The sequence below is a fragment of the Eublepharis macularius genome, chromosome 7, assembly GCF_028583425.1.
Source record: "Eublepharis macularius isolate TG4126 chromosome 7, MPM_Emac_v1.0, whole genome shotgun sequence".
Classification (NCBI taxonomy): Eukaryota; Metazoa; Chordata; class Lepidosauria; order Squamata; family Eublepharidae; genus Eublepharis; species Eublepharis macularius.
Window position 1 is genome coordinate 70668780 of NC_072796.1, and position 14476 is coordinate 70683255.

Sequence of the window (14476 nt, forward strand, 5' to 3'; positions counted from 1 at the left end):
CCAGCAGAAGACGTGTGGGCAGACTTTGCCCCCATGGGAGTGGTGTCCCTGTGTGTAGTACCCTCCTTTGACAGAATGAATGACAGAAATAAAGGTCAGCTCACACTTCATAATGGTCAGAGATACTCTTTGGGTACCAATTTCTGGAGGTTCTTCCCAACATGTAAGAAAGGGAATATTTTAATACTTGTTTTTACTTGTTTATTTATCCTGCTTGCTTTGCAAAGAGGTAGCTTTCCCTGAGTAAGAAGTCAACTGCCTGGGCCTTTTGTTTCCCTAGAACTCGTAAGTGAGGAGTCAGTCAGAAGGTGCTGCTGAATCCACACCCAAACATGCACTATGCCTGGCAAAGCTTTACCTGTGGGGCTAGGCCTACAGAGTTCTTCAAGAAACACAAGCCTGCCCCTTGTATGTGGCCAACCTGTCTTAGGATGTTAAGGCTGAATTAAATATTATATAGAACACTATGACTAGATTTCCTTAATGATGCTTATTTAAACAATAAAAAGCTATCACAGAAGGAAAGAAAGCCATAATGCTCCTGCACCATTTTCTTTTTCAAATGGAAATTGGTCAGTAGACCTACTCATACCTATGAAAAGAAAAAAGACAGGTACATTACAGGTACCTATATTTAAAAACATAGGAACCTGAATGCAGGATTTGAGTCCAGTGACGCCTTAGAAACCAACACAATTTTCAAGGTATTTGCTTTCAAGAGGCAAAGCACCCTTCTTCAGATACCTAACCTTTATTTCTATTATTCAAACATATAGTCAAAGAAGGTTACTGCACATGAGGATATCACTCCAATGGGGGCAAAATCTGCCCCCATGGCTTCTGAGGAAGGTCTGCAGAGACTCCTGTAATATGTGTGAAGAATATATAAAACAGAATTGTGCAGGAAGGTATTTTTATCAAGAGAAGAAGGTACATGAAGTGTACCTGTTTGCTCCACATACCATGGTTCAGATCAACTCTGCTGAACAATTTCTATCAGAGAAATAGCTATAATGGCTGCTAGAGAAAACTAACCTCAAGGGAGGGGGAGACAGCATCTGCCTGGGAAGCAGACCAAGTGATCACCTCCTTTATCCGAGTCCTTCTGTTTGTTATTTACTATTAAAGAAAAAGATCAGGACACCTTACAGATTCTCCTTCATAATATGTTGTTTGGCCTACTTAGTTAAAGAAAGGACTATTTTCTTATGAATACTAACAATCTGTACAGCATTACCAACCTTCAGTTAGGGAGTAGAGTTCTCCTGGAACTGATCTCCAGAGTACAATGGTCAGTTTCCCTGGAGAAAACAGCAGCTTCGGAGAGTGGCTGCTGTGGTATTACACCTCTGCTGAGCTCCCTCCCCTCCTCTCCCCAAACTCCATCATCCCCAGGCTCCACCCCAAGATCTCCAGGAACTTCCCAACTTGGAGTTGGCAACTCTAAATCAATACTAACATCTTTCCCTTCTCAATAGCCTTGGACCAAGATTCCACATTTTTTCTTTTCTCTCTTCCCCCAGCAATATCCTCCTTTCCACAGTTCTATTTTGCTGTACTAGTTTCCTCTGCTGCCATAATTACAGACTGTCAAATCACAAGTGCTCACTCCGTCTCCAGTGCAACACTAGTAACTGTACAGGATAGCATCAGCATTCGTCGCACATTCAGACGGGAAGTCAGTTTTAAACAATCACCAGGCACTAAACTGTCTGGGATCAAAGCAATCTTTCAGTTCCCCCACCCAGCGATTTTGGAATATTATTCATTCTCAAGCTTATCCACTGTTGTTAAATTGAGTATGACCAGCACTGCACCACCAAAAAGCTCTGTTTTTCAGTAACTTATTTTACTAGTACAAGCACCCAAGTGATTTTTATTTTATACATAAGCCTCTCTTATAGCAAAATTGAAGGACTGTCTCTGTCCCCCTCCCCCCGCCCCGATCTTGCTATTCAACTCCTAAGATGCCTTGTAAAGTGTCAGATGGCCCAGCTCCAGCTGAAGCAGCTGTTCTGAAGTAGATGCAGTGGGAAGAGTTTTCATAACAATGAAAACCACATGAAAGCTCTCAGAGTAACTCCTCCTACTATTGAGAGTTTCTTTCAGTTGAGTGGTTTGCACATTGAGCTGAATAAAGGACTAGACACACCAAGGGGTACATTTTCAGCACAGTGTGCAAGGAATTAGACACGCAACTCTTACGAACAATAATAGCAGTTGTGTATAAAATTCTCTGCACAGGGCACTGGGTGTATTCCACTTAAATCTTCCAGCCCATAGCTATTTCCTCTTAGTGCCGATGCCTGAAGGCAGGGAGCAAACTGAAAAGGTTTGTTCTTGGCCTGTTCTTGGATATGCTTTTTACCTACTTGTTCACCAAGGCTGGAATAGGTCTCCCTACTAAAGTTATTCATGTTTCATACATTTGTTGTTTGGTGTTTACTCTGATTGCTTTCCAGCAGCTTGTTATACTGGGCTAAAAATATGCTCTAAATTCTGGAGTTATACAGCCTCACTATAAAGCTTACTTAGTTTATTCTGTGTATACTGAATTCTTTGCCATTCAATTTAAAAATACATTTTTCCATACATCCACTTCTCGTTCCAATTTCATATTTCAGTTTGCAGAGACTTGGAGTCTGGTAATCTAGTCTGCTCAGGGCTGTGAGCCCTTTCCTCTGAGGCAGTGACATCAGCCCAAATTATTTTGCCACCTTAAGAAGTTGCAACAAAAAAAAAATCTAAGTGGTATGCCCATGCTCCTTTGCCAACTCCAACTTGAAAAATTCCTGGAGGTTTGGAAGCAGGGTTGCCCCTGGCAACCAGTGAGAGATCAAGGTAGCATGGGGGATGCAGCATTTACTTTTGTATTCCCTGCATGCACGCCTCCACACTCTGCTGCAATGACATCACTTCCAGAATGCTATATTTTGGGCAAATTCTTACGGTACTATCCCTGGTGCAAAGTGAACGTACACATTCTCCCCCGTTATGATGACATCACTTCCAGAAGTGACATCACGACGGGGCACAAAGGTACACACACTGGTTTGTCTGGGACGCCTGCTGGTGGCAGGCAATTGCTGAGCAGCTTGCCTCCTCTCACCAGCGATCAGCTGACAGAGGGGCAAACTCCCATGAGTTTGTCCACCACTGGCAGTGATCTGATTTATGCTCATCCGCAGAGACTGATGGATCCAATTGGTCTCCAGAATACTCTGTGGGATCCAATGCCCCTTGGCAGTTCCAAGGATGAGCTGGTGCAGGACTGGCGTGTCCGTCTCTCCGAAGCCATCGACAAAATCTCACCACCACCCCTCGATCGCCCTATCTGCCCTCGCACCAGGTTACCTCCCTGGTATACAGAGGAGCTACAACAGATGAGGCAAGAGCTGAGATGGCTTGAGCAGGTGTGGCGGTGGTGTCGCAACGAAGAGGCAAGATAATAATAATACACTTTATAAACTGCTCTGGCATTAAGTTGTCCTGAAGGGCAGTATATAAATTGAATGTTGCTGTTGTTATTATTCCTAAAAAATATAGTGCCTCAAGAGAGAGCCAGTGTAGTGTAGTTATAATTCCAGTATTCAAATTACTTTGTAATGGTACAGGATTGGATCCTATGGAAAAGATCTGCATGTGTGGGGGTGTGATTTTTGCTGATTTCCCTCCCCGTCCTTTGGCAGCCCTCCAACTCTCCTCTTATGGTACTCCTGGGAGTCCCCCGCTAGGGTATTTTGGTCAAAGTGGAGATGGGAGTGAAGGAGGCAGGGCAGTTGCAATTTTATGTATAGAATTTATATAGGACCACAGTGATTTCCAACATATGTTTGCATCCTGGATTGTCTAGCAGTCTTTTCTTATTTTTTCTTTTTTTCCCCCAGTTCTAGGTAAAATTCGAACTGCAGTTGGCAGTGCCCAGCTTCTCATGGCTCAGAAATTTTACCAGTTCAGAGAACTGTGTGAAGAAAATCTGGTATGTAATATGGATTAAGACCACAATTTATTATCTGTAACTGAGGGAATTCAGAAGCTAACTCTGCATAAAACCAAAATATATAAGACTTCTCAAGACATTACACATGCACTTTACAGTGAATGACTTGATTTTTCACAGATTTTAAAATATTTGCAATTGTTAAAATAATTAAAAGCAATTGACTTTGATAAGCACATTTTCCCTATTACTTATCCCTTAATAATACTCTCATTTTGAGAGATTAATTTGGCCCAAACCCATAGCTCTAAGGATAGCATATGTAAGCAGTACCCCCACAGAAATATGACATGCCCCTCTCTAAACTCCCAACTCCCAACTTTTTTAAAGAAATAAATGTCTAGCCATTTTGTTGTGGAGATATAAGGTAAAATATGCCCACAGTGTTTATTACTTGGGAAGGACTGGAGAAGGAGACGCTACAAGAAAGCTGAAGCCGAGATAGTTAACCATTTATTAACCACTTTCTTATCTCCTCTGTTCCATGTGTACTCCTTAGTCCCTTTCCTTTTTCTTGTTTGTTTTTCTGCTCTTTAATGTCCATAATGACAAGTAAGAACATTGGGCAGAAAACTAGAGTGAAAATTTGGGAGTCCTTTCTCTGTTAGCTGTAGAAAATTTGCTTCAGGTGAAGGGGAATCATGGGTAGGTTGCAGGAGAAAAAAATTAATCACAGCCTGGTATCTTTTTAAACAAGTAATTGCAAGCTGCCTTGCTGTAAATTGCAATGAGAAGGAATGTATAACTCTGAGCATGTGCAGAATGACTTTCACTCACAACTGAGTAACCACTGCAAGATCATGTACTTCCTCCCCCAAAATCTGGGATTAGTTCTAATCTAAAGGATTAAAGAGGTATAATACTCAGGCAGGTTTAACCTGTAGGACTTCTCAGAAAAAGAAGTACTTCACTGCAGAAGGCCAAAGGGCTGAGGAAGCATAATAACCAAGCATCCTTATCCTGTGTCACCTCTCATGGCAGAAAAATGAGACATTTGCAAGAATCTAAATAATCTTTTAAAAAAAACTCTTCTCTGAATGCAGAAACTGCAAACATTCTGTACATGAGCACAGTGTGGTTTTTTTCCTTCGATGTACTGTAACAATACACCTCTACCTACCTGTTATTAGTGGATAACTTCTAGGTTGGAGGGAGTGATTTGCAGGCAGGTGTAATTTGGCAGTCTCCAGTTTAAAATTTAAAGTGCTGATTAATTGCCATCTCTTCCATCCTTCAACGCTAAATCTAATCCCCCAACCTTATGCCCTGCGACATCTCTTGAGAAAAAAATATAGATTCACTAATTAAATCAATGAAGGACTTATATTATTATAAGTAAATCCATTTTTATCTGGATAATATATGGTATACCATATTATTAATATATGGCTTCTTCTTCTAAGACTTTGATGCATGCCTACTTGTGATAATTACTACAAATTTAATTTGGAGAAGTCATGTAACTTCATTTTACATTGAGCACATAATTGATTCCATTTGTGTAGTCTACTAAATAGCCCATCTCTTCAAATTGTAAGTACCACAAACCAGGGGTCATTTCGTAGAAAAAGAGTTGGAGGAACTCATTAGCATAACTCATTAGTGTATGCCACACCCCCTGACATCATCTATCCTGGCTGTTTTGGACCCAATCCTGGCCTTTCAGGTCCGAAATTGGGCCCAAAATGGCAAAAAGGGGCTGAAAATGGCCAAAAGGGGCCCAAAATGGTCAGGATCGGGCTGCTGCTGAGTGGGAGAGTGATCCACCACCCATCAGAGGCCCGATCCGGGCCATTTCGGCCCCAATCCAGGCTGAAACGGGCCCAAAATGGCTGAGAGTCAGGTGGGTGGGGCCGCCTGTCATGTGACCTCTTTGGGGAACTACCGGAACTGCGTTCCTGCGCATTCCCCCTCGAAATGAGCCCTGACCACAACCATGTGGTACATACCTAGTGGCATGTGGCACTGCTATTATTCATACTGCCATACTGTGACATCAGCAGTCACCACCCCGTATTATCACTATAACCCATGATATCATGAGGTCCCTTCTCAGGACCAAGATAGACATGCAAGTTCCCTGCAGCTACACAGCAGCTTTGGGGAATAGCTGTTAAAAATAAAGGTGGGCCCAAATGGCCTCAGAATGTCTCCATGGGAGAAGGAGGGACTTTTCTCTCCCGCCTCAAGACATTTCCCTATGTCAAAATAGCAGTGGAGGAAAGGTTTTTTCCCTGTTTTTTCTGCTCCTTGTGGAGTATTCTGTCTATGTGGAACAGTAAAAACAGGGAAACAGTGTGAGGGAGGAGCCCCTCCTTCCCCACAGATGCATTCTGAGGCTGTTTGGGCTGTCCTGTATTTTTTAACAACCGTTTACTTTTTATCTGCTGTATGGTTCCAGAAACCCAGACCCAACTCTTTAAAAACCTGCACATCTAGAGAAACCCTCAGTGAGTTTAAGGGTTTGGAATGGTGGGAATCTGTTTTGTCATAATCTCCCCAGTATACTTATGCCCCCCCCCCATAAAATTTCATGTCATGTGTTTAATTTGACCTCCATAAGATTTCAGATTTTCTGTGGTATTATATAAATATGAGCTCAGTTTCTTCTGGTTTCTTTTCTCATTCTGTGGCAAGTGATTGCTTCTATATGGAGATACATTTGACCTGATTGAGCTCATGTGTCTGATTATTATCTGTACTAACACACATCTGATCTATTCTAACACACCTTGATATTTCTAGTTATATGCTGATGATTTAGTGGGTATTTGTAATTTTGGTGTTTATTTTTGCCTTTTTATTATTATGTGTATATTATTATCATTGTAATTTTTCTAATTATATTTGACTATATGATGTGACTGTTCCATTACAACTGCTAGCTTTCTTGAGGGGCTGTCCACATATCTTTAGGGGGGTTTCTTGAGGGGCTGTTCTTGAGGGGGTGTCCACATATCTTTATAATGGCAAAACATCCAGTCATGGATTAGACACACAGATAGAGACAAGTGGCCAGTCAATTTGCCCACAAATGAAGTTTTACCCTCCACTGAAGTAGGATGAACGACTTTCCCATTCTTTGGAAGGTTGTGTTTATACAGCAAACTTAACTGTTATTAAAGTAAAATGTACAAGATCATGGCTTGTTGCTGAACTATGCAGCATGTTCCTGATTTCGCTGTCTTTCCCCTGCCTTCTCACATGGAGCATAATACAGGAATGTTTTATTAGAAGCTAACTCCAGTTATCCATGGCATACAAATGCTAATGCACAGGTTAATCAGAGTTAGTTCCCCCCCCACCACTAACAAGGATTCTAAATGTGGTTTAGATTCTGGTTTAGAACCCTGGTTAGTGCCGCTAAAGGGGCAGTTTTCACTCCGCTCTACTTCAGCATGCACTGGAATTCCTCCATCACTGGTGTAACAGGGGAGCATGGGAGCGTGTGCACTTACTTCTCCCCACCCCATGGCTTCCCCCTGCTGGCCAGGTGAACAGGGCCAGGGGGCACCATGTGGGAGCGGGAGGCAGCAAGCCTAGTTACTGAGGAGAAAATTAACTCTGGTTATCCCATTCTCTGGCATTCGTACATCACAGTTAGCCAGAGTTCGTTTCAAAACAAGATACTTTCATTGTGTTCCATGTGAAAAGAAAGGTAGGACAGATAAGGTGCATGTGCAAGCCTTTTAACAGGGCAGTTTTGTGCACGTTTTAGCTTAATGTCGGTTGGATTTGTAATCTGAATGCAGACTAAGAGTTCTACATAAAGCACACGCCTGCATATGGCTTATCTCCAATAAAGGATATCATAGTCATGGTCCATATTTACATTGACCATGTATGCTTGCACCTCTTTGAATTCTTCTTGGTGTCATCTTAACTAGGCTCTACTCTTGGTCTTAACATTGCACAACCCTTGTCCTTTATACTTAGGCAGATAGAGATTTCTGTGGATCCACTCATAGGCAGAGTTTTGCAAATACATATCTGTACAAGTGGCTTTCTTAACTAGGGCACCATTGACATTAATCATTTCAAAGCCCCATTTATTTCCATCAGGAGAAACTTAAATTTAAAACGTGCTTTTGTCCAACTGAAATCATTTTGGCTTTAACTTTACTAGATTGTACCCTAACCTTACATCTCAGGTGTGTTTATTAAGTAGACTGCAGTTCATACCTCTGGGCAAGGCTTTATGCATAACTAGAGAACAAACAACATATACTGGACTAATGAAGATTTATCTTAGAACACAGCATTTTTAGGTATATCGAAAGAAGCATAAAATAGCATTCTAACTAATACTTTTACCTTGTCACAGGCACCATGTTTAAAGTGTGTGTGTTGGGGCGGGGGGAGATAGATAGACAGACACAGTAGGATTGCCAGGTCCCTTTACCCTCCCGGCACTGGCCTGTTCAAAAATTTTTTAAAATTCTTTAAGAATCAGCCCCAAGTGAAGCATATGAGCATTCCGCAGCTGGTACAATGACATTACTCCTGGAAGTGACATCATTGCACCCTGCCAGAATCACACTCGCTGCAGGCTTGCTCAGGAGGTATTTTGCCTCCTGTGCTTATTCTCTGTGCCTCTCTCCCACCAGTCAGGTGAGTGGTGGCAGCAGGGAGTGCAGGATGCCCCGCCCCCACTGGGGGACTGGCAGCCCTAGGACACAGACAGATAGAAAAATCAATCATATTTCTTACAGGTATAAACTGTCAGCAGTGTCCATCACATAGTTAATGAAACAAAATGTAGAATTAACAATGAATCAATGTTTCCTTTATCAAAGAATCCAGTTTGAACATGAAGTTCATTTCTGTGGTAAACTCTGTTCAAGTTAATCTGAAATCCTAACAACATTAAACATCAAATCTGCCTGAGTAAATAGTAATCATAGTTTATTTATTTATTTAATTAGATTTCTATCCCGCCCTCCCCACAAGGGAGGCATAATTAGCCTGTCTCTCAAATCCAGGTGAGTCCAATACAATGGTTCAATTACCATCAATAGACAGAGGTTAAAAAGTAATAAAGTTTTTGCAATTATTTCCAAAATGTTTTCTGGACAAAATGTTTTCTTTCTATTTTTCTTCTTTTTTCCGTTGTACAGAATCCTCATGCACATCCAAGGCCAGCCTCCCAGGATTTAGCAGGGTTTTGGGATATGTTGCAGTTGTCCATAGAAAACATTAGTATGAAATTTGATGAACTTCATCAGTTAAAAGCCAATAATTGGAAACAGATGGATCCACATGACAAGAAGGTAGAACATTGTCGATTTTGTATGCTTCATTTAAAACCCTGCACAAATACTGGACAAATTAAATAGGCCTCTGCATACAGCACTGACGTTTAAAAATGAAATGGAGCTCATATCAGATTAATTTCATTGTAAAAAATGTTTACATATTAATTACCTGGGATATTATCTGTAATATGTTTCAGGCATATTTTTAAGCCAAACATGTTTCTGTGACTTGAATAATGGGAATGTGCTCATTTGTTTTATTATACTTAATCATATTAGATAACTGTTGAAAGGAACTGCCTCATATATTGGTTCTTAAATTTAAATAAATAATATGGAGAGTCCATATTACTGCCTAGCGTAAGAGTTCTGTTTACTACTAATGCACTCTGAAATGTGTAAGCAAGCACATTAGGGAAGTACTGTAATCATCACTGTCTTGGTAACCAGTCCCCATTCCCATGGATAACTGTATGGGTGTTTTCCAACCACACCATCATAAAAGTTACATGGTAAACCTCTCATGTCATTGCTTTGGTTTGATTTCTTAGAAGGAGATCTCATAATTGGGTTCACCTCACTTATTTCGTTTAATATAATCTAGCTCTGGAACATTAAATAGGATTGGCAAATAATGGTGTCTTGGATTTCTAAGAGTAAACTGGATTTTACTTTTTATTGTCCTTTGACACAGCTTGTTTGTTTGTTTGTTTGTTTTCAACGTTTGTGTCAGGAGCAGATATTGGGCAAAATGTAGCCACCTTATATTATCATGCAGCTTTAATAGGCATATTAAAAATGGGATCTGGCCCAGAAGAACATTATTTAACATTCTGGGCCTGCTCCCATGGCATCAATAAAAGTAAGAATGTGTCTTTTTAACTAGTTAATTTGAAATAGAAGCATGTAGCTGATGTAAAATATCTAAGGATACATCAGTTGGCAGGAGGAAGAAGAAAAGGGAATTTCAAAACCTGTATATAAGAACTTTTGTTCCTCTTTTTTCCAGAGCCCAAAACTGTGGTGGGAGGAGGGAGCACGGATTGGACATTTTGAAACAACTGAAACTCTTCCCTAAAATACTTTCTTTCACAGTGAATTATAAAATAATGTAGTGTTTCTAATGATGAAATATTTAATATACTACTCCCCTTTAATATAGCAACAACAATAACAATAATAATAGCATTATCTAAAATCCAAACCAAGGTTAACATATTGCGGCGATTTAAATTTGTATAAAACTTCAGTTTCCAGAAGTATAGGAAGAACGAAGTGAATATTCAGAAATGGAAAGTGCAGATTCTGTTACATACCGGAACTGACTAATCAAGAAAAAGTTTTAAATCATATTTGATTTTCATAAGAAAATGTACAGATTCAGTTTCATACCGTGAACAAGCTCAGGCGCACTTTGCTCTGCCTTTCCTCTCCTAACAGGCTTGTTCAGACCATCTGAAGCGGCCCTTACTGCCTTTTTTGTTACAGCTAATTTTGTATAAAATATCTGCTTTGATGCCTGTTTTAAAAATGAAGCTGGTGCATTTAAGCATAGTGTTCTGAAAACTCATTTGGATCCATTAATTTTATAACTAAAGGAGTTGCATATATTGTCGAAGGCTTTCACGGCCGGAGAACGATGGTTGTTGTGGGTTTTCCAGGCTGTATTGCCGTGGTCTTGGCATTGTAGTTTCTGACGTTTCGTCTGTGACACTGGGAGATCTCTGTCTTTTGGTGCTACACCTCTGAAGATGCCGGCCACAGCTGCTGGCGAAACGTCAGGAACTACGATGCCAAGACCACGGCAATACAGCCCGGAAAACCCACAACGAGTTGCATATAATCATATTTAATTGTTAGTCAAAAAGATAAAAGTATATGTAGTTATAAAATATGCAAATATTTCAGTTTTTCACAAAATGTTGATTTTGTTCTGAATATTTCCATAAATTTGTTAGTTTCATGAGATATAAGGAGAGGAAATAAGGGATAACGAAGAATCTTGGTCTAAGTTTAACCAAATATTAACATGTCAGTCTCATATTAGTTACATCCCACACAGTAACCTTGATCTCTCTTGTTGTTGACAAATAGCATTCTGTATTCTTTTTGATAAGTAATAAAATTGGACCCCTTACAAATGCTCAGAACTTAGGGAAAGAAAAAAATCTGTGTGACCTACTTAACTTTCTGTCCATAATGCCCATTTTTAAGTGACAAATTCAAGGAAGCCCTGTAAAATTCCTGGTCTTCATTTTATCACGGCACAGTACTTACAAGTGGCCCATCCTTTTTGTTTGCTTTTTTCCTGCGCCAAAGTAGAAATAAATCACTACTACAAGTCTCTGAATGGGCCAAACACAGGCAATAATACAGCATCAACATTTTCATTAGGTGTCAAGAAACTTTATTGCATGAAATATTTTATTTCCAGTATTAATTTACTGATGAAGTCCCCCACACAACAAAAGAAAGAGAAAGGGGTATTTCTACCACATGTATTGCATACACAATGACTCTGCGGTACACAGCTTCCATGGCATTCCGAGTTTAATGTGTTTAGGATCTTAAACTTGAGGTTCATTTTCCATACTTAAAGGCAGTATTTGTGGATTTGTGGTTTGTTTTATTCATCTATTTCTCAGACTTGAGTAAATAGCATAGATCAACCTTTGCATGCTGAAGAAATGTAACTTTTTAATAAATTCTGTTCAGTTAAAATGCCCTTACAGATCAAGCAAGGAAGCTGTTGACATCAACACTGAGAAAATTAGAAGCTAAAATGAAACTTATGTAGTATAATGGAATGGACAATTCCTCTCTAAGAAAGCATGGTCATAAATAATGGAAGGCTATACAAGATTAGGGTCTGCAGACATGCACTTCGTACTGAATCATCCTGCCAGGCCAAATGTAACATACATTTTTCTCTAAAGATACCCTCTTCGGAATTTATATATATATGTATGTATATATGTGTGTGTATATATAGCATGTATATATAAGTTTTCTTTTGTTAACCATGTTATCTTTGGATGCCAAAGTGATGATTAAGATATGTTCTCACAATGACTTTTGAGTCACTGCCACCAGTTTTTGAGTTTGTAATTAAATTGTAAACTTCTGGTGCTACTTGTACACAACGCTGGTAAGCTTTAAGAAACACTTCTATGGCAATAGCCAAAGAATGGATTATGCGAGCTGTTACCCCAAACAGTTATTCACTTGTAAGCATATGGGGTTTTTTAAAGAAAAATATTGCTGTGATAACTTATTTCAGCTTGCTAGCTCATATGGTTGTAAAATTTATCCGTAAATCCTCAGTGTTGTAAGCCCATTTAGTGTTGTGTATGTATATTGTACATGGGGGCGGGGGCTCATTATGTGTGTCTTTCATACCTTTTACACACTATTCTAATTTGATAATTTGATAAAGAAATCCCAAAACTTTTATTAGCAGTGGGGTGGCAGGTTGCCTTTATTACACAACTGCCTTCTGATACTTTAATTTTATTACTTTGTATTAGTTTAAGCAGTAGTACTGTACAAGACATTGTCCTTTCTAATTCCTGGTTATTAGGAAGAGGAGTTCCTCAGAAGGAACCACATGTGATGTAGCTGTGGGAGCTTCTGCCCTTTCAGCTCCAGGCATGTAGCTGACATATCATGCCCTGGAGAACTAGCACTGCTATCAATGCCACCCTTTTCTCCCTTAAGATTGCATTATTTTATGAGTTTAGGATTGCAAGAGCCAGTTCAATGAAGAACAAAATTCAGATAAGAACTAACAAACTTTAGGTAAAATGTGTTTTCTTCTGACCTATTCTAGTATTTTTCCACCCCATTTTGTTTTTATTTTTCCCCTAAGAAGCTGTATAATGTCATTAACCTTCTGCTTTGATCAGGAGAGAAGGGCTCCTCCTCCAGTGCCAAAGAAGCCATCGAAAGGTCAGGTGCCACTCATACGGGAACGCTCTCTGGAGAGCTCACAGCGTCAGGAGGCCCGGAAACGGCTAATGGCTGCCAAACGAGCTGCATCTGTCCGTCAGAACTCAGCCACTGAAAGCGCCGAAAGCATTGAGATTTACATCCCCGAAGCCCAGACCAGGCTATGAAGGGATCCAAGCAAGAGGACTCTTAATGGCAAGAAATATCTCTTGTATAATCTGCCCTTCTAGGTCCATGCTCTCAGACACCAATAAGTATTTGTATTTCCCCTCCTTTTATCTCTCTCCTCTCTCTCAATGAAGTAACACTTCTGTGACGTAGTTGTCAGTCCTCCAAGAGATTTTTGCTAATAATCCTTGCTTTCTAAAAGTTTGCCCATGTCATCCTAATGCTTTGTCACATGTACTGATGCTACTACCACTTTGCCTCGTGTAAAGAGTCCCACAAAACACACAAAAGCGCTCTCTTTCCCTTTCTGTATCTCTCTCTCTTTCCCTCAGACACACACAGAGACACCTGTACAATAGATGCACCAATTAACTCATTCTTGGTCCTTAAAACTAGTCTGTTATCTAGTGTACAGCAATATTCAATTATACGTTATTTCAGAGTTCCAGTATTGCAGGGTAAACTAAGATTCTGTTGTCTTCCTCATTAAGAATGAAAGGAGCTCCAGCTCAGAATCCCTTCTTCTTATGACTACTGGGTTTTTTTGTTTAAAAAAAACCATACAGTTGGCACACTTTATTCTGATCTCAGAATCATAGCTTCTCACCTGGCAGATTGTAAGGTGGTGGGGACCTATGCTTGAGTAAAAGATTAAGCGAATCTTTCAGCTGAGTTGTACCTGTTTCCACTGAGAGAACCTTGCAGCTGCATAAACTGCCTCATTTTATGTCCACAGTCTCACTTTAGAACTTTTTTTTTTATCTGCAGGAGATTGTAAAATCAATCTTTTAAGGAATATTATATTTTGGAAAATGCAATAAAAGGAGAATGAAGTTATAAGACAAAAAACTCCTGAAGGAATATTTTTGTCCTATTAACTAATGAGGATTTTAAAGATTGTATTATATTATCAATTCATTTTGTAAAGCATGGATTACATCAGGGGTTGGTTTTTTTTAAGTACAAAAGTAGCCTTGGTTTTGTTGATGTTTTAACTTTGATGAGACTCTCAGATACTGCACATGCATTCACAATCGTTTGTTGCTAAACTGCTGTAAATGAAATACATGTTTGCACGCTACAGATTAGACTGCTTACATCAAAC

At 39.7% G+C, this 14476-nt stretch overlaps 1 protein-coding gene across 2 annotated transcripts in view; it reads left to right on the forward strand.

The window, feature by feature from the left end:
- The window catches only part of DLGAP1 (DLG associated protein 1), a 154533-nt gene extending 141163 nt beyond the window's left edge, over positions 1-13370 (forward strand). For both annotated transcript variants that reach the window (XM_054985694.1, XM_054985695.1), the window contains 3 exons: positions 3888-3979; positions 9118-9270; positions 13161-13370. In XM_054985694.1, coding sequence (XP_054841669.1) covers positions 3888-3979; positions 9118-9270; positions 13161-13370 — 455 coding nt within the window. The remainder of the gene's footprint in view (positions 1-3887; positions 3980-9117; positions 9271-13160) is intronic.
- The last annotated feature ends 1106 nt before the right edge of the window (positions 13371-14476 follow it).